This window comes from Podarcis bocagei, assembly GCF_964188305.1.
Source record: "Podarcis bocagei genome assembly, chromosome: 9".
Classification (NCBI taxonomy): Eukaryota; Metazoa; Chordata; class Lepidosauria; order Squamata; family Lacertidae; genus Podarcis; species Podarcis bocagei.
Window position 1 is genome coordinate 67445277 of NC_138134.1, and position 27920 is coordinate 67473196.

General features: G+C 43.1%; 2 protein-coding genes across 9 annotated transcripts; both read left to right on the top strand.

Moving 5' to 3' along the window:
* The first annotated feature begins 341 nt into the window (after positions 1-341).
* HNRNPDL (heterogeneous nuclear ribonucleoprotein D like) lies at positions 342-7260 on the top strand. Of its 5 annotated transcripts, none has more exons than XR_014011380.1 (9): positions 342-603; positions 3063-3231; positions 3321-3482; positions 4652-4783; positions 4901-5015; positions 5275-5442; positions 5725-5817; positions 6202-6306; positions 6995-7260. XR_014011380.1 is itself a non-coding variant. In XM_081207324.1 (8 exons), the coding sequence occupies exons 1-7, from the start codon at positions 464-466 to the stop codon at positions 5793-5795; spliced, it is 957 nt and encodes a 318-aa protein (XP_081063450.1). In that variant the 5' UTR covers positions 342-463; the 3' UTR covers positions 5796-5817; positions 6995-7260. The 5 variants fall into 5 exon arrangements, 3 of the variants coding, with proteins under 3 accessions (XP_081063450.1, XP_081063451.1, XP_081063452.1); XR_014011381.1 differs by having other exon boundaries at positions 6999-7260; XM_081207324.1 differs by lacking the exon at positions 6202-6306.
* Positions 7261-11735: 4475 nt separating this feature from the next.
* Positions 11736-27787, top strand: HNRNPD (heterogeneous nuclear ribonucleoprotein D). 4 transcript variants are annotated; one of them, XR_014011378.1, is made up of 9 exons: positions 11736-12180; positions 19252-19420; positions 19545-19706; positions 21112-21243; positions 23209-23308; positions 24024-24173; positions 26127-26224; positions 26538-26644; positions 27455-27787. XR_014011378.1 is itself a non-coding variant. In XM_081207316.1 (8 exons), exons 1-7 carry the CDS (start codon positions 11981-11983, stop codon positions 26192-26194), a joined length of 981 nt encoding a protein of 326 aa, XP_081063442.1. In that variant the 5' UTR covers positions 11736-11980; the 3' UTR covers positions 26195-26224; positions 27455-27787. The 4 variants fall into 4 exon arrangements, 2 of the variants coding, with proteins under 2 accessions (XP_081063442.1, XP_081063443.1); XR_014011377.1 differs by having other exon boundaries at positions 26127-26644; XM_081207316.1 differs by lacking the exon at positions 26538-26644.
* The last annotated feature ends 133 nt before the right edge of the window (positions 27788-27920 follow it).

A 27920-nucleotide genomic window follows, 5' to 3' on the forward strand; every position in this document is an offset into this window, starting at 1 on the left:
CTTAAAATATTGCAGGCTTAGGGCGGGTAATAAATGATGATAATAATAATAATAATAATAATAATAATAATAATAATAATAATAATAATAATAAATGGGAAACGAGACCCACTGAATGCAAACGGGTACTTTTGTACGCAAACGTGTGGAGTCCCTGGTGGAAGAAACCGAAAGGCTCTTAACATAGCCCAACCCACTCGGGCTCACGCCTCCGCCATTGCCCTTCCGCCACTGGAGAGCTCTTTTCCTACAGAAAATCCCTCCGCCCTCCTTCTCCGCGCCTGCGCCTGCGGACGGCGCCGATTGGGCGAGAGAGGCCGTATATAACCGCGGCGCAGGCTCTGCCCGGATCTCTTGTTACGGCCGCCATTTTAATAGTCTGCTCGGCTTCGCTCGCTTGTCCCTTCTCTCGTCTTGTCTGTGTCTCTGTGTTGTGCGCGCTTCTTCTCGGCCCTTCTCGGCCATGGAGGACAACACCGACTACGGCAGCAGCAACAACAACAACGCGGGCTCCGGCGCCGGCGGGGACGACTTCGCCGAGGGCTCCAAGATCAACGCCAGCAAGAACCAGCAAGATGACGGGTACGAAGGGCGGACGAGCAGGTGGAGGAAACCAGCCTCGCGGCGTGGCGAGGGGAGGGGGAGGAAAAGAGCGAGGGCGCCATTTTGTCCTGTAGGAAAAGTAAATGGCGGGAAGGAGGGGGGGGACTGAGGCGGCTCGGCCACGTGACTAGGCCGTTCCCACGCGAGCGCCGCCTCCCCGGGCCCCTTTTGTGTGTCCTTCGCTCCGCCCCCCGCGCGCTCGCGCGCTCGGCCTCCTCTTCCAACTGGGCGGAGCCGGCAATGTGCCCGTTAAGGCGCCGTGACGCAAGCGGCAGCCTATGGGCGAGCGCGGTGGGCGGGATCAAGGAAAGTGGCGCCGCCGCGTGCGCAGTCTGGGAACCAGGCAAGAGTAGTAAGGGGCGCCTGTTTTGAATGCGGGGAGGTCCCAGGTTCGATCCCAAGCGGGGGACTAGGGAGAGACTTACCTGCTCTGCAGCCATGGAGAGCTGCTGCCGGCCAGTGTAGGCTTCGTTGTGTGTCAGGCTCTCAAGGCATCTTGCTGGATTCTGGGCGCACTTGATCTCTGCCAAGGCTGCGCTCATCACAGGATTGCTACACTAGTGCGTTTTGCTTCACTTATTTATGTTAAGTTTTTGTCCCATCCTCCCCCACCCCGTAAGGCGCTCGTGGTCCCTTTTGCCCTTCCCATTAAGTTTAATCGCCACAACCCTGTGAGGTAGGTTAGGGTGAGAGAGCAAGTTGCCGAGTGGGGATTGGAACCCTCCCAGGCCCCGGTCCTGTGTTTCTTAAACTTGGGTCTCTGGATGTTGTTGAACTACAACTCCCATCGTCCCTAGCTAGCAGGACCCAGTGGTCAGGGATGGTGAGTCTTCCAGCTGTTGTTGGACTATAACTCCCAAGTTGGAGAAACATTGCCTTACTCCCAACAAACCTAACTGCTGCACTTTGCCTGGCTAAAAATAATAAATTATTATTATTATTATTGTGCAGCATGGAGACTCTTGGATGTAGTTGTCTTCTTTGGTGATCACTCGTATCCGAGTAAGATTGTCTTACATGAATATGGTCTTAACGGTGTGACTGTGGATGCCAATTCTGGATCCATACATCCTTCCACAGTGGGGTCAGAGGTTTCAGGTGGTAGTAGATCACAGTAAGGATTTGCCAAACTGTGCCTTCCTCTTAGCACATTTCTCCCTTGTGTTTCTCCTTTTCTGAGTTCTGCTTCTTCAAAGGCCATGATGCCTTTGGTAAAGGCTGTTCTCCAGTTGAAGCTCTCGCAGGCCAGTGATTCTCAGTTGTTGGTTTTTATACTACATATTTAAAGATTTGCCTTGAGAGCTTCTTCAAACCTCTTGTTGTGCCATCCTTTTGATGATGCTGGATTGCAATTCCCACTACAGTATTCCTGGGTGTTGGCCATGCAGGTCCACACAGTTCTCTAAGGCCTTATCCCAGCCACCTACAATATAAAATTCCCATTGACCTACCTTTCAGGGCTGTTAAGATTGAGAGCATGGTTAGTTATCTGCACTTTCATGTTAGCCTGCATTTCATCGTTGCAAGACTATTCAAAGCTGATAGTTGTCCTTACTTATTATGCAAGTTTCCTGCTTCCAGGGAAGGGTGTCTTAATTTCATTCTTTCTGTCCTGATTCCATTCTAAGCTCAAGATAGGATGAGCAGTTAATCAAATATGTACCTTTCATTCCTGTTGCAAAGTCTTAAATCAGGATAGATTGTGTTTGCCTGCAAATAACCTCCATTCCATATACTTTTACTTGGAAGTAAGTCCCATTTAAACAAAATAAGCTTCACACTAAGCTGAAAGTGTAATAGGGGTTCTATAGGCATGTATTTTAAACCAGATATACATTTACTGTCGTGTAGAGGCATTAGAACTTACAAGAGTTGTCATAATCTCAGAATAGATACAGAATGTGTTCCGCTTCATGAAAATGTTGACCTATACTTGGCTACTCTTGTATTTGGGCTTTTTGAAATTAAAATGCTTTCTCCCCCAAACAATGGAAAATAAAGATAACATTGTAGATCAGCATTGAGAACTTTATGCCCAGCTGTTCCCATGGTAGGGATAAGAGATAGGACTTTAATATATAAAAAATTAAGGACCTTTACAGTCATCTTTGCTCACAGTTTGAATCACATATGCAGGACAAATCAGTAGAGCAGTGTTCTGAAGGACCCCCTCTCTGCAAAAATGAGGTTTTGGATTTTCCTTACTAACTTGTGACTGTACATCAAGTGTGACATGTTTGAGTTTTTCTAATTTGTGGAATACAATAGAGACATGGTAAATGAGTTGGGGCAATCAAGCATATTTGTCTGTCTTGCTTAATAATGTTTTGTATTGGTTAGTGTAATTGCCTTACTTTAAATTTATTAGCTACATTGCAAATTGAAAGTCAAAACATACATTAAATGCATAATGTTTTGGGAAGGTATAATTTAATCAAATGTCTGTCCTTTCATTGCAGTAAAATGTTCATTGGAGGCCTAAGCTGGGATACGAGCAAAAAAGATTTGACGGAGTATTTGTCTCGCTTTGGAGAAGTGGTGGACTGCACAATTAAAACAGATCCTGTCACAGGGAGGTCTAGAGGCTTTGGCTTTGTGCTTTTCAAAGATGCTGCCAGCGTTGAGAAGGTATGTAAGTCTTGGTGTTAAATGCATCTTTGAATACTTATGAAGTATTTTCATTTTCTGAGTCTGAATTTGAACTCGTGTATTTTTAGGTTTTGGAACTGAAGGAACACAAATTGGATGGCAAGTTAATAGATCCCAAAAGGGCAAAAGCTTTAAAGGGGAAAGAGCCACCCAAAAAAGTGTTTGTTGGTGGACTGAGTCCAGATACATCTGAAGAGCAAATAAAGGAATATTTTGGTGGCTTTGGAGAGGTATAATCTTTGTTGTTGTCTTTGTCTAGCATTTTTTGTGCCTACAGTTGAGGGGTATTTTGTGGCATACTTACTGGTAAAACATTGCTTGTTCTAAATTGTACAAGAAGCCTGCAACTTGTGCACATTTAACTTGTATGCATTCAGCTTTACATGCTTGGCCAAATTTAAAAAGGGTTGGGCATCCAGTAAAAAGAATGTGGCAATCTCATCCACCATTGCACCCAGTGTGTTTTGACTGTAATTTTGGCTTTAGGCACGATCCCCAAAAGTTGTGGGCTTACTGTAATATAGTAGTTTTGAATGACACTGTCTGCATTTGCATACAACAGTGAGCTAGACCTTCTGAGTGAGCAGTGTTCCCTGGTCACTCCTTTATATTGATCCCCTGGCACAAACAGGATTAATGTAGGAGGGAGCTTTGACATCTCATTATGTATAAGTTAGGGATCAGAGTTTGTTGCAAGAAGCTATGATCAGTAAAGCTGATTCAAAATAGGCCAGAAAGTCTGGCTTATTATGTGCAGATGTGACCTTTCAGTAGCTTGATAGCTTTTCTCTTGGGGTCGTTGACTTTTAGAGCTTACAGTGGGAACAAATAGGAACAATTTGAGAGTTGCATTTACAATGGAAGTAGGGGCATGGGTTTGGATTTTTACACTATTCAGTTAAGACTTTTCTTGCAAGCTGCCTAAAAATATTAATTATTGGTCAATACACTGTAATGCATCTGGTGCTTAAGAGTAACATAAGGAAAAAGATGAGCCTTGTCTCAAAATATTTGTAGTCTGAATTGCATCAATGAGGTAAAAGTAAGAGGGGTGAATGAAGAACTAAGAGGATATTAAAAAGAATGACGGAAGAGCATTGGATGAATGTGAGTAAATGTAGCTTGAGTTCGATCAGAGTCCAGGGGAAGGATTTGAGAGCATGTAGAAGTTAGAGATTTACTTTTAGGCATGAGGGTTTGCAAGAAAAAATGGGATGGTAAAGGTTGGAAGCTGGAAGAGTGAAAGTATATACACATTGCAAAATAGGGGCCAAGAGGATGAAGGAAGTCTGTGTCGGCTGGGACTGATGGGAGTTGTAGATCAAAACAAACAGAAAGCACTAGTTTGGTGAAAGCTGACATTGGGTTAGATTTTACAGCTTTTAACTGTGGTTTTCAGATAGAAAATATTGAGCTTCCCATGGACACGAAGACAAATGAAAGAAGGGGTTTCTGTTTCATCACATACTCAGATGAAGAACCGGTAAAGAAATTGTTGGAAAGCAGATACCATCAAATTGGTTCTGGAAAGGTATTGCTTTGTGTTTGTCACTTCCAACTTCTCTTGCATGCAAGAGTGATGATAGTTCAGAATGTTAAGTCCTTTGTGTACGTAGTATTATAGTTCTGCACTTTTGTTTTCATCTAGTGTGAGATAAAAGTAGCACAGCCCAAAGATGTATATAGGCAGCAACAGCAGCAACAGAAGGGAGGCAGAGGCGCTTCATCTGGTGGGCGTGGTGGTTCCAGAGGACGTGGCAGGGGTGAGTGTGCCTTAAATCTTAACTGCTGAAATGTGTCTCCAGAAACCATCTGAATCAGGAGTTGCAACGTGAGGGGGTGTTCTTGGAGTGATACTAGATTGTAAGACTGAGGGCAGAGATTGTTCTACATTTTTTTAAAATTTGGGAGCCTTTGTAGCTGAATATTAGAGTAAAAAAGCTTTAAATACTGCGGCTTTTAATTTTTCTCTAACATAAAAAAGCAGGCTAAAGATTTCATGTCATAATCACTTTATTTTAGGTCAAGGTCAAAGCTGGAACCAAGGGTATAATAACTATTATGATCAAGGATATGGAAGTTACAACAGTCCTTACAGCGATCAGAGTTACAGCAGCTATGGTGGATATGATTATTCTGGGTACAACTACCCAAGTTATGGCTATGGACAGGGATACGCTGACTACAGTGGTAAGCCTCTTTTCTTTCAACATTGCCTCCATACTATAGATTTAGGGTAGTTTTATGGTCTTTCTCATCCTGGCATCTATGGGGCAGGAAGAGGAGGGTATTGCGTATTTCTTTATGGATTTTTAGTTGTGGGAGTTTCTAAGAGTTGTGGGAGTCTGTACTGAAACTGATAGAGGTTTGTGTAAGTATCTGTAACGATTCCGATAATAGTTGGTACAGCATCTTTTGAGTATCCTGTGGTTTTGAGATGGACTTTGAAGCTGCAATTTCTCTCCTGAACAGGACAGCAAAGCACTTACGGAAAGGCATCCCGAGGTGGCGGTAATCACCAAAACAACTACCAGCCATACTAAAGGAAAACCTGGAAAGAAACAGGTGTGTATTGAGTGAAAGTGTCACCACCCATACGTCTAATCTAATTTAAAGATCAATAGACAAACAAGTATAAACCACTTTTCTTGGATAGCCTTTTTCTAAAAAAAACTTTTTTAAAAAACGTGTTTTGAAATGTGTTTTTAAAACTCTTTACTTTTAAGTGTCTATAGATCTTTAACTCTGTAAAAGGTGGTTCATCGTCCTTAGTACTTCAGAGAAACATAAGAGTTTTTCTGCTTACATTGTGTGCCAGGTGGTGTAGAGGAATAATTAAACTTAATAGAAGTGTTAACCAACAGGTAAAGTACTGAAATGGGTACAACTTAAGCAAAACAAGATTGTTGTCTTCTAACTCTGACATTATACCTTGTTTGTACCCGCCAGCGGGAACTTCATTGCAGGCCGTGTGTCACCCTGACCACGTCTATCTCTGGGGGTCGCACGTTGCAGGCAGAGCGCAAGGCATACACCAGAAAACGCTGTCCTGTGGTATGGTCTCTTCCAACTTCATGTACCAGCGTAAAGATTAAAGTGGAAAACTTCAGACTTTGGCTTCTTTTTTAAAATCTTCTTTGAAGATTTAAGTGTCTTAACTTAAAATGGTTTTTTACAGGAGTTAAAGTGCATAAATGCCTTTACAGCTTAATCATTTTTGGTCTTCTGTTTAGTGTTGTATATCAATTGTGGAACCTCGTTTTAAGTGTTCGTTCTTTAAGATTTAATGCTTGCTTTTTTCTTTTATAGCTATTAGTGAATTCTACAAACCTAAACGAACTTTTAAATCTGGAAACATTAAAGATCATATGCAGATGGCAGTTTCTATTTAATCACTTGGCTAACAATAATTTTCCTTGTATTGCCACTTTCTCTTTCCCGCTAGCAGTTGAAGCCGTGAAAGGCTCTTCTACAGCTTGGTTTCTAGTAAACCAAGAACTTCCTTGCTGAGTTTCTACAGTTCTTTGACATAGCTCGCATCATTTGAGCTGAACTGGGACGCCTGGGCATGTAAAGTGCAATTGGGTCATCAGAAATATTTCATGTTAACAGAGATGCATATGATCTTTAACAGTGAAGCGAGGAATAAATAGAGGACTTAAAGCAGTTCATGAAAATGGACCTTTTAAAAACGATTGTAAATGTTGCACTAGTCTCATAATGTTTTTTGTCTTGGTTGTAGGTAGATTCTACAGCAAAGCCATCTTGCAGAACATCAGGACTGACTGGAGGGTGGTCTTCGTGACATGAGATTATTTTGTAAAAGACTTTTAGTGTATGACACAACAGTGTCCAACTGTACATAGCGGCCGAATAGTTTTCTTTATGGTTTTTACTTTTTGTCCTTTTGTCATCTGTGTTATGATGCCAATGTGGTTCTTGTGTTTATACAATTTTTATTTGTATTCTTTGTTGAATGACTCAAATAAAAATGCTTATCTTCTGTGAGTGCTGTCTTCAGCATTTTGAGAATACCATGGTGGTTATATCAGGCTCAAGAATACCATTAGGTACTTGTGAGCAATATTGCAACATGTTAAACCCACACAGTGTGTGCTAGAGAAATGTATTCCATGCTGTACTGCAACATGATTCTATCACCGACGTTTTCATTTAAAAAATGAAGAGACTTTATTGATTATAGAAGCAAGTGTGATCTTTTATGTTGATATGTAGTCCCTAATCTATGTATGCTTGGAGGGAAGTCATCCCTTTTCTTTGAAAAACACTGAACAGAGACTGAAACATACCCTAGGTTTACTGAAAATTGTTGGCTGGTTGTTTGGGTGTTTTTTAAAAAAAAACATTTGCATTTTAATTAAGTTGTGCAACTAAGGTGTTTTTACTACTAAGGAAGACAAAATGCTGTTTCATTAAAACAACAAACAATTAATCAAAAGTTTTAAGTACTAGGAGGGTTGTTTGTCCATTGCTCATGCTTTGACACCGACTTGGCAGTTGCAGCCAACACAGTCTAGTCTGCTGCTGATAAACACAATGGGGTGATGCAGTGTGTCTACTTAGCCTTAGTTATGATAATGACAATCACTGGCATAAACACTAGGGCTTTCAAATGGAATCCAAGAACTTTGCCTGATCTTTGGAAAACTAAAGGTATGAATAGTGTTTAGTCTCTCCATCCCCGTGAGCTTTATTTTTTTGTAAATGAGCAGGCTGTGTCTTAGCAGTCTTTAGATTTCTACAGTCCAGTGACCTTGACAGTAAAAGGAATCTAAGGTAGAAATGGAAATGAGTGCTAGTCAGCAGGAAAAGCAAACCCTATGAAAATAATCAGTGCCTGGGGAGTTTACTCCATGAGTACTTGCCCTTTCATTATTGCTCCCTTATCTAGTATTATATGGTATTTGGGGATGTGGCTTTTTCAGTGCTGCATTCTTTCTATATAAAAGAATATATTAAAGAATAATAAAAACGATAGTCTGGGTTTTATGAGGCAAGAGGCTCTCTTTCTCATTGAGACCAATCAAACTGTCAAGTCCTCTCACCTTACCCTAATGTTGAGTGGTCACCAAAAAGGACCTTTGACCATGATAGTAATTGAGCAATTTAAATAATGGTCACACAGTTTCGATGTTAGTATGCAATACAGTACATGTAATCTGAGAGGGAATCCTACTTCCCCATCCTTTTTTTGCATTTAAAAACTCCTTAGAAGTTGCCACCAGTTCTTTGAAGAGAGCCAGCATGGTGTAGTGGTTAAGAGCGATATGGTGAACTGGGTTCGCTTCCCCGCTCCTCCACATGCAGCTGCTGGCTAACCTTGGGCTAGTCATACTTCTCTGAAGTCTCAGCCTCACTCACCTCAGAGTGTTGTGGGGGAGGAAGGGAAAATAGATTGTTGGCCGCTTTGAGATTCCTTAAGGGGAGTAACAGGTGGGATATAAAGTCCAAACTCCCCTCTTTCAAAACTACGGTAAATCTCGGGTCCTAGGAAGATAAGGAAGCTGCCATATGCCCTAGTCAGACCACATGGCTATTCAGTAATATATTTCCTATGCTGATTTGCAGGATCTCCAGCATTTCAGATGCAGGGTCTCCTACCCCTATCTGGAAATGCCAGAGTTCTAACAAATTTCTAAACCCTTCATCCAAAGATCACAGAGCAGGTTACAATATACTGTAAAACAAAAATACCATAGTAAAAACACCCCCCCCCCCCAGTTTAAAAGGCTATAGTCGTACCTTGGTTGTCGAATGGAATCTGTTCGGGAAGTCTGTTCAACTTCTGAAAATGACAACTAAGGCGCAGCTTCCAATTGGCTGTAGGAGCGCGTTCGGGAGCCAAAATGTTTTTGAGTCGCAAGGTGTTTGGGATTCAAAGTACGACTAGATGGTTTAATTAGCCTAAGGCCTGGGAAAAGAACGCATTTATTTGCCTAGTGTATACGGATACAGTGGTGCCCCGCAAGACGAATGCCTTGCAAGACGGAAAACCCGCTAGACGAAAGGGTTTTCCGTTTTTGAGCTGCTTCGCAAGACGATTTTCCCTATGGGCTTGCTTTGCAAGACGAAAACGTCTTGTGAGTGTTCCGATTTTTTTCCGCTCCCCTTTTTCTAAGCCGCTAATAGCCTTTTAGCCGCTAATCCGCTAAGCCTTTAATAGCCGCTAAACCGCTAATAGCGCTAAGCCGCTAATAGGGTTGCTTCGCAAGACGAAAAAACCGCTAGACGAAGAGACTCGCGGAACGGATTAATTTCGTCTTGTGAGGCACCACTGTATTTAATGAGAGCCTCAACATCAGGAAGAGAGTTTGCCCTTGAATGTGAGACTTTGAGGCAAAGCATTCTCACTGACAGACTAGCATGTTCCCCTTCATTAACTAAGGGTCTTGTATATTTTAAAGACTTAACCAGTTTTAAACTCTAGTTTCAAAGAATGCAGTCTTTTTCAGATTTAATAAGCCAGTAGGCAGGTGTGTATAATACTGGGAGGGAATTGTAAGCAGTTCAGAAAGAAATGAAATGCAGAAAAGAACAGTGATAACTAATTAACACTGACTGTTCGCAAGAAGCTGTTATTGATAAATCCTGGCAGCGTTACTAAAAACTTGTGAGCCAACCCAAAAGTGACAGCACTGAACCTCTTGATGAATTTAATTCATGTTAACTGTCTCCTCTTGAAGCTCACTTGTTCCAGTATGGCAATCTGCTCTCTGCCACCTGTGAAATTCCTGTATTAAAAATACGCTGTTTGTACTACTGATATATTACTTTTATGTAGCACTTTACTGGCATCTATTATCCCTAAAAGAACCATGCGGATAAATCAGTATTAAGCCCCATTGATGATGGAAGATTGGCTGGGTGCGTAGCCAGGTTTAAGAGCGCCTAGGAAATAGTAGTGCGCCTGCTTTGCATGTGAGCGCAATGCCCCAGATTCAATCCTCCCGGCATCTCTAGGCGAGACTGCGAATATACTGAGTCAAAAGAGAGCAGACAGTATTGTTTCACACACTATAATCCAGGCTGCTCTGCATTTTTGGAGGTTCTTAGTACAATATTGCCTGTCTAATTTTCAAATGTGTAATTGCTTTCAGATTTGCACAGGGATGGCCGTTTCAGTCTTTTGCAGCAAAAACGAAGGGCCTCGTGGCGCATTGAAAGAGGTTTATTATGGCATGGGCTTTGGTGGACCACAGTCCGCTTTATCAGGTGGATGAAGCTGATGCTTTTTGTTTTTTAAAAAGATTCTATTTTGATAAATAAAAGTGGGTACTCAGCATGTCTCTCACACACAAACCCATCTCGTTTCTTTCTCATAGAGCACTGCACAAAGCGTTTCTCATCGCCGAACGTGTTATGGACGCGCGTGGGATTGTTCACAGGATCGTTCGCCTGTTAAATGCGAGCGGAAATTTGCAAACGCAATAAATGCAATAGCAAACGGTCGTGGTCGTGCAAGCTGTGCAAGAGCCGGCGGCGTGTTCATAATCCAGGACAGCTTTTTTAAAAAGTACTTTTTATTAATTTTTCATAAATAACAGGCCACATTAATAAAATACCAAATCATAATACAATCAAAAGAGCCAATTAATTCAGTTCCGAATTAAACACTTGGATGACTTCCCTTGTTCTGGTTATCCGGAGTTGATGTGATTCCTTGGCCGTGCTCCAGTCCTGTTAATCGGCCCAAATACAATAGTTCCGATCTTAAGCCTTTATTTTAGCAGCTACTGGTCTAATCCAGGACAGCCTTGGGCCGCCGCCGCCTAACGCCCTTCCCTCTCCTCCTGCGAGGGAGTCGCGCGGCCCTTTCTTCCCTCCCGCGTCCCGGAAAGACCCGCTCCCTTTGGCCGAGACCCTCGCGGGATCTCCGGCTCCGAGACCTCCTCTTTCACGGAATGGCGGCGCTTCTGTGACAGGAATAAAGGGAGCCCGAGTGGCGCTCCGAGTTCTTACTTCTGTGGGAGAAATCTCCTACATCCGGGGTTTGTGTTGTGAGGCCTGTGATGGCGGCCTTCCTATTGTCTGCTGCTCCCTTATTATTCACTTCAGTTTTATTTTATTTATTTATTTATTTCATTTCAGTTTTATTTGTGCTTTTATCGTTTTGTAATGCCTTGTTAAAACTGCTGCGGACCCGCTTTTTTGTTTTTTAAACTGCCCTGGGATCACATGAGGGAAGCTGAGGCAGTCCTAACGAATAATAAATAAACGCAATAACAACAAACAACACGACCGAAGGGGCTGACTAGACAAGCTGAATAGAAAAGACGCCACGCCGCCACCGACGGCCCCTCTATGTCCCCCGTCCGCCTGCGTCTCTATGGTTTCCTCTAGCAAAACGACCTCAAGGCGAGGGAATGCGCGCGCACGGCGTGGGGAAGGGAGGAGGAGAGAAAGAAAACTGGGGCGTCGGTCACGTGGCCGCGCCGCCGCCGCATTCCTTCCGTCGGCCATTTTAGGTTGGGAACCATCGAGGCGGCGCCATTAAAGTGCGAGAAAGGAGGGAAACGCCAGCAGCCCGCGCTTGGCACGTCGCCGCCGTCGCGGTTTTCGTCGCGGTCGGGCAGCGCAGCCCCTACTGACTCCTCTCCCCCCCCCCGCGCCTCGCAGGATCCCGCCTTCTTCTTCTCCCCCCCCCCCAACAAACCTTCGGTGACGCTCCTCTCTCCCTTTTCCTGCGAGACCAGCCGGCCGAGGCACCATGTCGGAGCAGTCGTTGGCCGGAGATGCCGCTGCCGCGGAGGCTTCGGAGCAGGCCGAGCAGCCTGAAGGGGCCTCGGGCAACGGAGGCGGTGGCGGCGGCGGCGCCGAAGGAGGTGGCGGAGGAGGCGGCGGCGGCGGCGGCACAGGAGAATCGGAGGGAGCGAAAATCGACGCGAGCAAAAACGAGGAAGATGAAGGGTAGGCGAGCGGGTGGTGGAGGAGGAGAACGACGGTGGGCCTCATCCCGCCTCGCGTTGACCCGCCTGCTTACTCCGAGTCGGGAGAAACGTAACCGGCGGCATTATTTCCTAGGGGAACCTCCTTTTCCCCTCCCCAAAATTGGTTCTGCTGCCCCCTCAGTGGTGCTTCGCTCCGCATCTCCCCCGCTTCCCCTCCCCCTCCCCGGGTAGTGTTAGGATGGAGATGCGCGAGTCTTCCGGGGAGGAAGGAAACGGGGGTCGTGGACGCTTTATCTGATGGCTTCCAAGTCTAAGCGGGCGAGCGGCGCTCCTGCGCCTCGGGCGACTTCCGAGGAGCAGCTGCCTGTTGCAAGAGCGATCTCTTCGTTTCGCAGCCTTACTTTGGTCCGGAGACGGGTGGGTGGGGGTGGGTTGTGCCTATGTGTTTCTGGTTTTATGGCCCTCGAGACCTTGCCCGTAGCGAACCCCGCGTGGCTTCTTTTTTATATATAAAGAAAGAGTGGCCCCCGTTTGCTTCGGCAGCCCTGCCGACTTTGCAAGGGAGAAGAGTTGGAAGTCACTCTCGGGTTGCAACGGAGCAAAATGCATCTAACGCAGAGGGGGCTGCATGGTGCGAAAGTGGATGCTCCGGTGTGCATGGTCTGGGCGCTATAAAAATGCACTAAAACAGCCGTCTAGAAGTGGCTGTCAAATGCAGACGATGGCTTATGAGCCCTGCTGGTTTTTGTTTGTTTGTTTGTTTTTAGCCCGGGATGCGTGAAAACAAAGAGTTGTGGCCTCGCAGAGAGTAGACGGTCACAAGGCTCATTGTTTTCGCTGCAGATGGACTTGCGCTGCTACCTCGCTAGAAATGGCGCGAGTGGAGCCCATTCTGTGCAAATTTTCAGTTGTGTGTATTGTGCAAAAGACAGTCATATAAGCTCATGCAAGAGCTTGGTGGTACACATTCTGTAGCTTTCAAAACGAATGTGATGCTTTCCACTGAGCTCTCTTTTGTCCCGTCATGAAATCTACTTTTTACTTGGTGGTCCCATGGCATTGTCTTTATCTGTGTCTTGTGTTAGTGGCTGCAGAGATATGTGGAAATGCTGGGTGAAAAGCCCACCCCCACTGTTTATAATGAGGGTATCCACTATCTGGCCGAAGGTTGCATTGTCTTTCAGTGGATTAGGTTGGTCACCTAAGCAGCTTTCTTACTTTGAGACTTTTACAGTGTGGAAAGGATAACACTATGTTCCCTCAACTAATGTATATTGCATGTCTTATGTAATGCATGGGAGAAAATGTTAACAGGATAGCTGAGCAGTATCCTTTTGTAGCATATACATAAGTAATTTACTCTGGTGATAGTCATTCATTCATTCGTACCTCCGAGCCTAGAGTTTTGTAATGTGGTTTACCGGGGGATGACTTTAAAGGGTTCCATTTATTAGCTTGTAAAATAAGCAAAAGGTAGCCATGTTCCCCCATATGGGGGAAGAAACCTCTAGAATCCACAGTTGGACAATATTTTCATTAGGACTAGCTAAAATGTAACAAAAATGTGGCAAGCTTTTTGGAGTTCTGGATGGCTTTAGCAAAACAACAACGTTATAATAAAACCACAACTTAAGAGACAACCAAATATGTATATCACAGAACTAAGCAGCTGCCAAGTACATACTTTAAAGTGACCAACCGTAAAGCCAGATCTTTAAAACTGGGACAGAAGAAAAGCCTTAGCCAGATGCTGAAAAGACAGCAAGTTGGGTGCCAGGTGGCCTCCCTAGGGAGATTATTCCATAGTGTTGGGCTCAAAAATACTGCAGCTCTCCTGGCTGGGCAATGTTATTGAGATAGTGCTAGTTAAGGCATACTAAGTAACCTAAATCACTGGGACTCAGCATGATGGTCTATGCTGCTATTTTATGTGATAGGTAAAGGTAAAGGTACCCCTGCCCGTACGGGCCAGTCGTGTCCGGCTCTAGGGTTGTGCGCCCATCTCACTTAAGAGGCCGGGGGCCAGCGCTGTCCGGAGACACTTCCGGGTCACGTGGCCAGCGTGACGAAGCTGCTCTGGCGAGCCGGCACCAGCGCAGCGCATGGAAACTGCGTTTACCTTCCTGCTAGAAAGCGGTACCTATTTATCTACTTGCGCTTAGGGGTGCTTTCGAACTGCTAGGTGGGCAGGAGCTGGGACCGAAAGACGGGAGCTCACCTTGCCGCGGGGATTCGAACCGCTGATCTTGCGATCGGCAAGCCCTAGGCGCTGAGGTTTTACCCACAGCGCCACCCACGTCCCTATTTTATGTGGTACTAAGTTCAAATATGAGCATCCATTTGCTATTAGCATTAAGCCTGGGCTGTTGAGACTGCCCCTCAACTGTGGAGCACTCTTGCCTTTGAAACTAATCAAATGATGGTTCCTGGTTTATACAATACTGAATGAGTGCTACTGAGAACCATAATAATAATAATAATAATAAATAATTAATTAATAATAATTTTATTATTTAAACGCCGCCTGTCAGGAAGGCTTACAACATATCTAAAACCATGACAAAAACATCAATCCTTAAAAACTTCCCTAAACAGGACTGCCTTCAGATGTCTTCTAAAAGTCAGGTAGTTGTTAACCTTGACATCTGAAGGGAGGGCATTCCACAGGGAGGGGGCCACTACGAAGAAGGCCCTCTGCTTGGTTCCCTGTAACTTTACTTCTCGCAGTGAGGGAACCAGCAGAAGACCCTCTGAGGAGAACCTCAGTGCCCAAGCTGAGCGATGGGAGTGGAGCTGCATGGTTAACCACTTGTGTTAAAGCTGTGTTCACATAGGTTGAACCAATTCCTTTCTGGGTAACTGTTTTACTGCCATAATATATAAAGCAGGCCGTAGCCGACTTTTGAGCATCTGTACATGTGAGTAGTTTTTTTTAAAATGGGCTTTGCTCACGGTCTTTGGAAAGAATTGTAACCCCATATTTATGCCTCTTGCCTTCTTTGGTCCTAAAATGCTGTCTTGGCATGACTTAATTAGCAGGAATAATTTCTTCCTATACTTGTGAAATCTTTTCATTTCTGGCCTTGCCTAATACAGTAGTAAAGAATGTAATATGTCTACAAGATGATCCAAGGACATTCCTGCACTGCTAGTAATCTTGTTTTCTGTGTGATAAAGATAGCAGATGTGCAACTGGATTGCAGTTTCATTTTGTACTGAAGTGCTCTGAATCTGTGAAACTCATTTATGCTCTAAACCTGAAATGGGTTAACAGTCAGAACTTCCAGAAGGGAACTCCGGAAATTGTAATACTTTTAAAGATGCTCAGTGTTGGATTCATTAGACCAGTGTTTCTCAAACTTAGGTCCCCAGCTGTTGTTGGACTACAACTCACCATTCCTGACCACTGGTCCTGCTAACTTGGAATGATGGGAGTTGTAGTCCAGTATAAGCTGGGCACCCAAGTTTGAGAAACACTGCATTAGGCATTCCGTTGTCTACTAGATTACAATTATTGGACTTCTTGCATGGAAACTGTAACAGTTAAACCTGTAGGAGTTTGCATTCCAGGTGTGGTTCTCTAATGCACCAATATCTTCAGTAAGCAGGGAGGCCTGCACCACAACATTATCAGTAAAGGCAGCTGTTCAAATAGTACATTTGAGTTGTATCTTCCACTTGGAGTGCTCAGAGCACCATAGAACAAACCAACTTGTAAGTATCCATTCACTTGGTGTGTTCTTAATAATCCTGTGCAGGTGACGAGACAGGAAAGACCTTGACAGTTCAGTTCAGTGTATCACAAATTACTGAGCATGAACAGCCCAATACAAAGGTTGTATACTAGCAACGTCTGTCAAATTATTTGCAAGATTGTAACAAACATATGCCAAATTAGTTTTTTTAATACAATCATTAAAAAGATGGGGGGGGGGGAGCTGGTAAGTTTGTCTTCCACATTCACTTACATACCTGTCTTCAAATTTATTTATTTTTGCATGAGCCTATCTTGAAAATAGCTTCAGGGAGGCCAAATGGCCGAAATATTGGGAAATTTTGGAACAAGATGGAGACAGAATAAAATTGCAGAGCTTTGAAAAATTGAAAAACAAAGTGCGAGATTGGCTCCATTATTACCAAATAATGGAGGCATACAATTTGGACAAAAAAGTTGGTTTCCAGGTGGAAAAATCAAAATTGGAAACAGAATTATTAGACCCAAAAATTAAGAATTTGTCAAGAATGTATAACTTGCTGTTGAAATGGAATACTCAGGATGAAATGGTGAAATCAGCTATGATTAAATGGGCGCAAGATGTTGGACATAACATAATGATGGCTGGCTGGGAACAGTTATGGACCACAGGTATGAAATTCACGGCATGTAATGCCTTAAGAGAAAACTTAATGAAAATGATTTATAGGTGGTACATGAAACCAGTCAAGCTTGCAAAAATCTACCATTTGCCCGAGAATAAATGTTGGAAATGTAATGAGACTGAAGGTACATTCTTTCACCTATGGTGGACATGCCCAAGGATTAAGACATTCTGGGAGATGATTTATAACAAAATGAAAAAGGTATTCAAATATACCTTCCTGAAGAAACCAGAGGCCTTTCTCCTGGGCATGGTCGGCCAATTGGTGCCAAAGAAGGATAGAACTTTTTTTATGTATGCAACAACAGCAGCAAGAATACTCATTGCGAAGTATTGGAAGACACAAGATTTACCCACCTAGGAAGAATGGCAGATGAAGTTGATGGACTACTGTATTTTTTGCTCTATAAGACTCACTTTTTCCCTCCTAAAAAGTAAGGGGAAATGTTTGTGAGTCTTATGGAGCGAATGCAGGCCGCGCAGCTATCCCAGAAGCCAGAAAAGTAAGAGGGATTGCTGCTTTCACTGCGCAGTGATCCCTCTTGCTGTTCTGGCTTCTGAGATTCAGAATATTATTTTTCTTGTTTTCCTCCTCCAAAAACTAGGTGTGTCTTGTGGTCTGGTGCGTCTTATAGAGCGAAAAATACGGTATATGGAATTGGTGGAAATGACTGGTAGAATCCGAGACCAGGGAGAAGAGTCGGTGGAAGAAGACTGGAAAAAGTTTAAAGACTATTTACAGAAATACTGTAAAATTAATGAATGTTAGAAGAATGTTGGAATGAAGATATATGGCTTTAGTAGAAATGTTATAAGGAATTAAGTATAAATAGATTAATAGAATATTAAAGGGGAAAAATAAGGTCAGAATGTTAAGATAATTTTAGGATAGAAAACAGAGGAAGATGGAAAGGAATTGCTGAAATAATTAGCGGAAGTGGAATACAAAAAGGGAGGTGTGAGGAGGTGGCTGAAATAAGTGAATGAAAGATAAGTTATTGAAATTATTTGATGTGTTTTAAACTGCTTTTGTTTTGTTAGTTTTATGTGTTAGTGTTTTGTGTTAGTGTTATGTAGTATTTTTGCATTGTATTGTCTATTTTTTGTTGTTTTTTGTAGTGTTTAAATTGTTGGAAAAGCAATCAATATTATTTTTTTAAAAAAATATATCTTGAAAATAGCTTCAGGAAGCCTGCAGCTCTTATGATTTCTCTTATTGCTCTTAGTTAGCGCTCAGCCTTCCGCGGAGGTGGTTCTTTTTACGTGACAGTTGCAGCTCAAAGATGGGATGTTACTTCTAGCAGCAACCCATATTGCATCACATGGTGTTTCAGGCACAGCTGCAGTTAAAAGGTGCAGCCTTAAGATAAGGAAATCCCTGACTGAATGCAAGGTGGTGAAGGGACAGCCTCCTGAACAAAAGTTAGTATGTGCCTTTTTCCGGTACAGTTACAACACTGGGAGTTGGTCAGTGGGCTGTTCCCCCCACTTTCCCTGTTTTAATCTCAAAACAATTTAGGCTAACCCTTCCCCCAAGCTCTGACTTACTTAAGTATTATTCACTGTTCATTCTGTGGGGAGTGGTGGACATGTCTCGACCTCTTTGCTTGGAAGTAGCTCCTGGGTTACATACTTGATTTGGGAGAGGTCTGTCATCATTGATAGCAGTGCTGTCTTGTGTGAAAATCATTGTAATCACAAAACTAGTTCATACAGGACTTCTGCCGCTTTGACTGTCATATTTTATTTTATTTTTGTCTTGGAGCCTGCTGCAATAATCAACCTGACTAGTTTGTGCACTTCATTGCTTTTATACCATACAAACATTCATGGGGTTGGATCCAGGCTGCCCATTAGTGGAAGGGTTGGGGTTAACTTTACTAATTCCTCATTTCCTTTCTGCAGTTCCCACACCCTTCCCCTGAGATCTGTTCCCGAGGGAGGGGCCTCTGGAATAGCATTGAGTGTTGCTTTGGAGGCTTAAGAGGGAATTGGTGAAACTTTCCTCCCCCCTTTCCCTTCCTCAAGTAGGAGCATCCACTGCAATCCCCTGGGTTGCAGAAGTATATTCACTCACAAATTAGCAGAACTGGAACTAACACACCATTAGGATTCTTGATGCTTGGTGTAAAGCTTTTATTGTTGACGTTCTGCATTTTAGGCAACTGGTTTGTATTTGCACTAGCCTGTAAGAAACCCAAGCAGTTCACAACAGAACAATAGAATCAGCCAGCTTTGGATGTGAAATTTAAGTAGCACCACTGGTCTCTGACCGCAATAAATTATCTATCTATCTTAGTAGCATCAGCCAGTTTATGTGGTTACTTCCATGTCAAAATGGCAGCGCTATATGTTTAAGTAATGTTCTAGCTATTAGAAGTACCTTGGGCTGCTGAGATGGGTGTTACCTTGGGATATGCTGGGATGGTAAAGGGGAGTAGGGTTTTGCTTTTACCGTCGCATTCTTGTTGGAATTCTGATTAGTTTCAGTAGTGTATTCATTATAAAAGGGGTGTGTAGCCCCCTTTCAGATGGCTTGCCAGTTGTCCCCCCACACTGCTTGTTTTGGCAGGTACCTAGGTCTATGGGTGGGAGAGAACGGCAGGCATTGTTTTGGGGCGGGTTATCTAATGGCTATTCACATTGCTCTGCTACTGTTCTAGCAAAGTCCATTAAAGTCTGAACATCTGAACGTTTGTTTTCTTCTGCAGGAAAATGTTTATTGGTGGCCTCAGCTGGGATACTACAAAGAAGGATCTTAAGGATTACTTCACGAAATTTGGTGAAGTTGTAGACTGCACCCTGAAGTTAGACCCAATTACAGGGCGGTCCAGAGGCTTTGGCTTTGTGCTGTTCAAGGAAGCAGAGAGCGTAGACAAGGTATGTGTTCAAGACGCTTTGTCATTGTTGCAAGAATTCAGAAAAGATCTATGCTAGTTCTTGCTGAGTATCCAAGGAAATATAGTTTAAGATGCCATGTTTTTTATGTTTTATTTTTTTACAGGTCATGGATCAGAAAGAACACAAGCTGAATGGAAAAGTGATTGATCCCAAAAGAGCAAAAGCGATGAAAACAAAAGAACCAGTTAAAAAGATTTTTGTTGGTGGGCTATCTCCAGATACGCCTGAGGAGAAAATAAGGGAATATTTTGGAGGTTTTGGCGAGGTAAGTCACCTGCCCTGTCTGTTTATATTGAGTTAGTTTGGTAATTCCCCTACCTCCAGAACTGCTCAGAGTGGCTGATAGAATCTCCTGAGCAACTTTAGGGTATGTATAGCAGTGGGGAAGGGAAATAGACACTATTAGATACCACTCATACTTATTCACAACTTCCCCCAAAATATTTTTTGGAAAACAGTTTACTGACGAAAATGGGGCGAGGATTTTTTTTGGGGGAGGGCAGAATTATTTCATCGCTGTAGGGCAAGTTTGACCCCCTGTTCAAATGCAACCGTTGGGAATAATGAAACTCATGACAGTTGGCACACCTAGGAGATCTCTGCTTGGTATTCCTTACAGAAGCAGCTCTGAGAAAAGGTCCAGCTACCCAATAAGAAAGCTGTCCCTTCGTGGTACTTTTAATCTCTTGTTTGCATGTAATTTTTGCAATGCTACTTTTGGTTCTTTGTTGTCTCCACATTCTTACTACCAGTTTCTATCCTGGCCTCAGTTTGAGGACATAGACATTTAGTTCATCCCTAAGAACTATCCTAAACCAGGTGCTTATTGGCTCCTATTGACTTCCCCCTACGAATCAGTTTAAAAGCTGTGTTGTGCTGTTCTGGATGTTACAGTTGTATTGGGGCTAATTTGTTTCCAGAGCAGTAGGGTACTACCAGCTTCACTGAAATCAATGGGAGGCTTGCCCTGAGTTCAGCAGGATGTGGAGTGCACTGTTTATTATTGTTTCAGAACAAAACCACTGCCTAATTGACCCAGCCAATAAAAGTTCAAATTAAATATTAGAGTAGTAATATCCATAAGACAAACTGGTTGAAATTTTTCAGTTGCAGGCCGATTTCTTTTGAGAGCCTGAGATTTGATATGTATTCAAAATTCTACTGCAGGCATTTTTCTCTAATGGTTAAATTGGCTCTGAACAATTTAATGTTTCTGCAATTAACATAGTTTTCTTTCAGTAATTTAGTAATCCATTGTGGGGCGGGGTTACCTCTGGGCACTTTCCTGGGTGCAGAGGCTTATTTCAAACATTGCAGCAAAGCATGAGCAGGGAAACCTACCGTGACTTAGTATGATGTGTGAATGGACAAATCATAGTCATACATTCTGAAGCCCATTTTGCCCAGAGACTTGGGTCTTGAGCAGGAAAATGGCTGTAAATAATGGCTTCCCTGCACTTCAGTTAAGACTATGGTTTGGTTTCTAATTTATGGTTCATACAATCATTGATGGTGATGTTTCAATTTCAGCTGACTACTTGCATCCTGACTGCTTGCATCCTCTATTGTTTTTATTTAATATAAATTTTGAAACAACGCTCTTCGTGTGCTTTTAGCTATAAGCTGTTCAAAATGCATACTTTTGTGTCATCTGTGTATCTCTTGATCAGGTGGAATCGATAGAACTTCCCATGGACAACAAAACCAACAAGCGTCGTGGTTTTTGCTTCATTACTTTCAAAGAAGAAGATCCAGTGAAGAAAATTATGGAGAAAAAATACCACAACGTTGGTCTCAGTAAAGTATGTTTCAAGCTATGATTCCAAAGCACCTCCTCTTTAGAAAGAGAATCCTGGTTTTGCTTGGTCAATAACAGCCCGTTATTATCAAGACAGAAGAGTTGACAAGAAAACACAAAGGGAGGAGTCACTGGTGGATGTTAGGGGTGAAACATTTGTTTAAAAGCATGCATACACACACACAACTGTTAGAAATATTTTCAACTCTTCTGTTTTGAAAAAGCACCGCATTTTTCGCTCTATAAGACGCACCAGACCACAAGGCGCACCTAGTTTTTGGAGGAGGAAAACAAGAAAAAAAATATTTTGAATCTCAGAAGCCAGAACAGCAAGAGTGAAAGCAGCGATCCCTCTTGCTGTTCTGGCTTCTGGGATAGCTGCGCAGCCTGCATTCGCTCCATAAGACGCGCACACATTTCCCCTTACTTCTTAGGAGGGAAAAAGTGAGTCTTATAGAGCAAAAAATACAGTACTTTGAAATCATTGCTATGTACTTGATATAGAGCTTAGTTATCCAAGTGCTGGTCTTTATGTAGTTGACGACACCATCCATACAGAAGGAGGGCGGTATATTAGCAGGCTTGAGGTGAACCCCAAAGGCTTGCAGGAATGCACACTTCTTGCGAGAGGGAGGGGGAATCTGAAAACAGCCCAGTGAGGACTGGGCATGGGATATTGACTGTGCTGAGGCCTTTTGTAGGGCAGGGCGAAGGGTGGGACAGAACCTAGAAAACCAACTGCTTGTGACATTACGCTGGGAGTGGATAACTGTATGTGGCCAGTAGGCCACACCCTTAATTCCCCATCTTTTGGGCGAATGTCAGTGGGTGGGCTGGGATACTCGCTTCTCAAGGTTCAAAGGGGCTGCACCAAACACTTTGCAGGTGCGCTCTCAGCGTAAGCCTACCTTCAGAGGGGTTTGTTTGTTCATTTCAGTTGGTGCTGGTAGTGGGAGGTAATTTGAAGGTCCTTATTGCTCCTTTATATGGGACACGGGTGGCGCTGTGGTCTAAACCACAGAGCCTAGGGCTTGCCGATCAGAAGGTCGGCAGTTTGCATCCTCGCGACGGGGTGAGCTCCCGTTGCTCGGTCCCTGCTCCTGCTTACCTAGCAGTTCGAAAGCACGTCAAAGTGCAAGTAGATAAAGAGGTATCACTCCATCGGGAAGGGAAGCGGCGTTTCCGTGCGCTGCTCTGGTTCGCCAGAAGCGGCTTAGTCATGCTGGCCACATGACCCGGAAGCTGTATGCCGGCTCCCTCGGCCAATAAAGTGAGATGAGCGCTGCAACCCCAGAGTCATCTGTGACTGGACCTAACGGTCAGGGGCCCCTTTACCTTTTATTGCTCCTTTATAGCTGCGTCTTTCCCTGTCCCACACAGGTGGGGCATGGTATTGTGAAAATGGCCTCTCAAGCCAAATTGGGAGTAATTAGGCCCTCGAGCCAGAGGTTCCCTACCCCCTGGATTACACCATTCAGTGTAACATTGCAAGCATTTAAACTTCAGTTTATGCTGGGTAGTTCATAATTTTGGAAACAGTATTTACTTCTTCTAAAAGAGCAATCCCTCTTCTGCCAGTGACTGGTAGATAGGCTTATTTGGAGCTTGTAACTTCCTACTAAAATGACATAGTTTCCAAAACTAAAACTAAGTTGTCGCTTACCAGCAAAGATTTTGCTGGTTAAAAAGATTAAGTTAAAGCTCCTGAATGTTGAGCAGCGCCTCTATACCTCTTCAAAGCTCAATTCTTACTAGTGTTTTTGTGAAAATGAAGATTTAACACTTAACTATAACATAGCTGCAGTTTTTACCTGCTGTAAGTTTTGTTTAACTGGAGGTGCCAACTAATTCCTTAAATTGCATTGCTATTTTTGATGAAGTTAGTAGTGTTAAAGTAAATGGGCATTGAACCTGAAAGAGCTGCTCACTTGGACTTTGCAGAAATAACTATTACTTATCATTCTTTCAGTGTGAAATAAAAGTAGCGATGTCAAAAGAACAGTATCAGCAGCAGCAGCAGTGGGGAACACGAGGGGGATTTGCTGGAAGAGCTCGTGGCCGAGGTGGAGGTAAATTTTTTATTTAACTGGCACTGATACTTAATTCCAGTACCTGCTCGAAGATCTGTTCTCTCTAGTGCATGTTTTTCAGCTTTCTGTTTTAAAAATTCCCCAAGCATCTCTGTGAACTCAGTGCGCCTACCTGATCTACAGCGCCTGGCCCTAGGCATTGAATCTTTTTATATTAACTGACAGTCCTTTTTAACAATTCAGGATTACAAGGAACCTGAGTGGTTGCTCACAGAATAAAGTTATACTTCAGCATAGTGGAAAGCTAGCTAACATAGCTTGGTGTTTGGCACAGTGTAGCTGTTGCTGAACCATACATAACACCCAGTATACTTAAAATTAAAATAATTTACTTGGAAATTCAGTTCACTGATTTCAGTGGAATTCCTTCCAATTAAGTGTGCATAATAGCACTTTATTTCAAAGACTTTAACCTTGCCAAAAAGGCTTCCAGAGCATCTTACAAAGATCAGTAGTAAGAGTAGCACGTAAGCCATGAGGAAGAAAGAAGGAGTGAAGCAAGTTCAGGCGCCAGTTCTTACAGTGCAGTTCCTACAGTGATCAGCTAAGTTCCAGTAGCCTGACAACTGAGAAAGGCCCAAAAGCAGCTAGGGTCTCAGCAGAAGGGATGGAGTAGCCCAGCTGCCTTGTAGAGTTTAGGACTGTTCATTTTAGGCTCTCTCCCCCCAGTGACCATCTCTTACTTCTGTTGCAGGCCCCAGTCAAAGCTGGAACCCCGGATACAGTAATTATTGGAACCAGGGGTATGGCAACTATGGTGGATACAACAACCAAGGGTATGGTGGCTACGGAGGTTATGACTACACTGGCTACAACAACTATTACGGATACGGAGATTATAGCAGTAAGTGTAGAGATGGTTTATATTTTGCATACCAGCAAATGCTGTTGATTCGGGTGGTGGCTACCAAATCAGAATCCAGGGTACTTTCTTTCTAGTGTCCGAAAGGCACAGCTGAGTAGCACTTTAATGGAAAATGCTAATCTTCTGTTTTTAGCAGAGGAAATCTGTTTAAGTAATTTGAAAGGCGGACCATTTCGCTAACGGAACACTGCACTTGCGTTTTTGGAGTGCCCTTTTGGGAGCTGTCCTCAGGATACGTCTGCACTGCAGCCCTTCTGCAGCTCATTTGTTTTTTCCCTCCCTCGTTTTGTTCCTGTGTTGCTCTTTGGGCATTCACCTAAAACAGCCAAGGAACACCAGAGGCGTGAGACAGCCTGGAAGAGAAAAAGGCAGGCTCAAGCCGAAAGCTAGTGCGCCTTCTCAAACAAAGCTTTTAACTTGGAGGGTGGTAGACATTGTTCTTCACAACGCCTGCACACACATTCTCAGTGATCCTGGCAGAAAGCTACAATCTTTTAGATGACTTTCGGCGATAACAGTATTAATCAGGCATATAGTGACTTGTGCCCAGTACCTAGCAATCAAGAAGTGGTATTGTTTTTGTTTTAAATAGGCTTTCCATGATGGCACCAAGGTTGGACTTGTTGGTCTGCACTTAAATTCATACTGATTTGGCTTATTGACATCCGATGCCCTATTAAATGTATTTTAGGAGGGGGGATTATTATTTTATGTTATGAACTGCCCTGAGATCTGCAGATGGGTGGTATACTACTACTACTACTACTACTAATAATAATAATAATGCTTTTAGAGCCCCATGAGGTTGCAGATTAGTCTAATTACAAAAGAGGTCATATTCTTAAGGAAATTTTTGGTCATTAACTTGAAGTTGTTTGCTCTCCATCCTTCAAAACTGCTGGTGAGACTTGAACGTCCTTCGTTACTACTACCACCTTCTGAGAGGAGATTTGTTGGAGTACCCCCTTTTAACCTGACACTGCCTGCTTTTATTTTGGAGATCTTAGCTCCGCGGGAGCACATACATCCGGTGCTATATGAGCTGCACTGTCTCCTGGTGGAGTACAGGATCAGGTTTAAGGTTCTGCTTTTAACCTTTAAAACCTTATACAGCCTAGGACACCTCCTACCTACGGGACCGCCTCTCCTGGTATGCCCCACGGAGGACCTTAAGGTCTGCAAATAATAACACCCTGAAGATCCCAGGCCCCAGGGAGATTAGGCTGGCCTCGACCAGAGCCAGAGCCTTTTCGGCTGTGGCCCCTGCCTGGTGGAACGCTCTCTCACAAGAGACCTGGGCCCTGCAGGATTTGACCTGGGCCTGCAAGACGGAGCTGTTCCACCAGGCCTTTGGTCGGGGTTCAGTCTGATTCTTTTCTTTCTGTATAAGAACAAGCATTAAAGAGGCCTCCTAGCCCGCTCACAGGTCCTTTATAAGACCAGTGGTAACAGTTGGCCCTGGAGAATATTAACCATTCTCAATTTTACCTGTGGACTGCCATCTGTCCAGATTTTAATTTGCTCTGAACTAATTTTAAGATGTATTTTAATTAATTGATTGCCTGTTTTTATGTTCTTAGGTTCTTTGTATACTGTGTTAGTTTTATGATGTTAGCCGCCCTGAGCCCGGCTCCGGCCAGGGAGGGCGGGGTACAAATAAAATTTATTATTATTATTATAGAAGTCTTTAATGAATCAGCTTGTTGGGCTGGTGAAGCTTGCATGGCCTGCTTCTGTAAAAGTAGTGGTTTGTCCCTATTTATCTTGGAATTGACAGGCATAAAAGAGGGCTCCGCTGTCATATGTGTGGTGCTAGCACTATGTGAAGAGCTTTCTTGAGGATCTAGCCTTTTACAAAATTAATAGATGGTCTTAAAGCTCAGTGGCCTCTTTAACTTCCGTGAGCCTTAAATTGCCTTTTCTCCTATTTAGATCAGCAGAGTGGCTATGGGAAGATATCTCGGCGAGGAGGTCATCAAAATAGCTACAAACCATACTAAATTATTCCATTGGCAGCCCACCCCAGACAGGTACGTCCCTCATTTGTAAGCTGCGCCGTTACTTTATCCTTAATAGTAGCTGTTTTTGAGTACATTGCGTAAGATACTGTAATGATTGATGTTTTAAAATTTCGCAGCACCCAGAAGTGCTTACCGTAATGTAACGTAATGCCTTTGAAGATAAGTAACCCAGGCGCTCTTAAGCTTTTGCCTTTTGCCCTGTAAATTAACAAGTCAGTAAAGTTAACAGGTAAAGTACTGCTAATGGGTACAAATTAAGGAATTGCAGCGAAAACAGTATTGCCTACTAACTCTGATATTATACCTTGTTTGTACCCGCCAGCGGGAACTTCCTTGCAGGCCCTGTGTCGCGCTGACTTCCCGATTCTCACAGGCCCGCTCAATGCGGACAGGGTACGAGATGCTCACGCTCTCGAATGCTGCCGTTTGGTATGGTCTCTTCCAACATCCTGTATCAGCATTATAATAAAATGGATACTTCAAGCTTTGCCTTCACTTATTTCTTTGCTTGTAAAACTACTTGTAATGTAATTTTTAATGCATTTTTTACAGGCCCAGTAATGGTTAAATACGTCAGCTTTACTGAATAATTTTAACTGTTTGTTCTTCTAAGGATACAGCTTGTCTCTGGATTTTCCAGTCTTTAATTTTATATTTTATTAATCTATTTTAATGCTTGCTTTTCCCATTTTTATAGACGTTGTAGCAGTAATTGCAAGATGTTCTTGAGCTGAAGTCCTGTTGTGTCAACTCCTCTAACTTCTCAATATTATATACATATATATATACTACACGCACCTATTTATAGTATACCTATTTTAATAACCCTTTCTCCTTGTTGTATTTCTCTTAATGGACAAGTAGTGCTGTTTTAGCTGGCAATTATAAGTCTTTAACAGAAGTGTTTGGGCCAAAAATAGCCACTTGCTAAGCTACTACCGCTACTCAGTGGTGGTTGAGCATTAAAGGGTTTTGGGGAGATCCTTTACGGCATTTCGTGAATAAACAAGTATTTCTTGAGTAATTTCAGAGATGTGGAAAGACCCTTTTCCAAACAGTGGTGCACATGTGGATTTCCAGCTCATGGACTCTCCTGTTCAGCTTTAAAATAAAAAAGCATATTTGATTAATGTTGATACAATATTTACATAGTGGGACATAGGGGTATCTAAACACTTTCTGTAACTTTGGCTAGAACTTGTGGCCTTCACAAACTGACCCCTCTTTCTTTCTCTCTAGGTGGACAAGCAGTATTCTCATTTGAAGATTCATTTTGAGGCGGCTCAGGCTGCCTGCTAATAGCAGTTCAAACTAAAATTTTTGTATCAAGTCCCTGAATTGGAAGTAAGATGTTGGTCCCTCTGAAGTTTGATTGCGTTCTCATTACAACAGAATTGCTTTCACCGTCTTTTTTTTTTTTTTTTGCTACGCTTAAGGATCAATTTGATTTATGCCCACGCCCATTTTGTTCCCCAGTATTGTAGAACAAAAGTCTTGTGTTTAAAGCCCAGTGTGACAGTGTCATGACGTAGTAGTGTCTTACTGGTTTTTTAATAAATCTTTTTGTATAAATTGCACTCGCTTTTTCCCTCTTGGGAACAGGGAGGCTCTTGAGAGTTCTTTGAAGGTATTAAGTTGCTTATGCATCCATTTAGTAAAAATTCTGAGAGGACAACTGTGGCTGTACTTCACCAGTGGCGGGCAA

Coding starts and splice junctions, on each gene's coding strand:
- HNRNPD (XM_081207316.1), top strand. CDS start 11,981: ATGTCGGAGCAGTCGTTGGCCGGAGATGCCGCTGCCGCGGAGGCTTCG. Junction 21,244..23,208: donor ACAACGTTGGTCTCAGTAAA/GTATGTTTCAAG, acceptor TCATTCTTTCAG/TGTGAAATAAAAGTAGCGAT. Junction 23,309..24,023: donor AGCTCGTGGCCGAGGTGGAG/GTAAATTTTTTA, acceptor CTTCTGTTGCAG/GCCCCAGTCAAAGCTGGAAC.
- HNRNPDL (XM_081207324.1), top strand. CDS start 464: ATGGAGGACAACACCGACTACGGCAGCAGCAACAACAACAACGCGGGC. Junction 3,483..4,651: donor ATTTTGGTGGCTTTGGAGAG/GTATAATCTTTG, acceptor TGTGGTTTTCAG/ATAGAAAATATTGAGCTTCC. Junction 4,784..4,900: donor ATCAAATTGGTTCTGGAAAG/GTATTGCTTTGT, acceptor GTTTTCATCTAG/TGTGAGATAAAAGTAGCACA.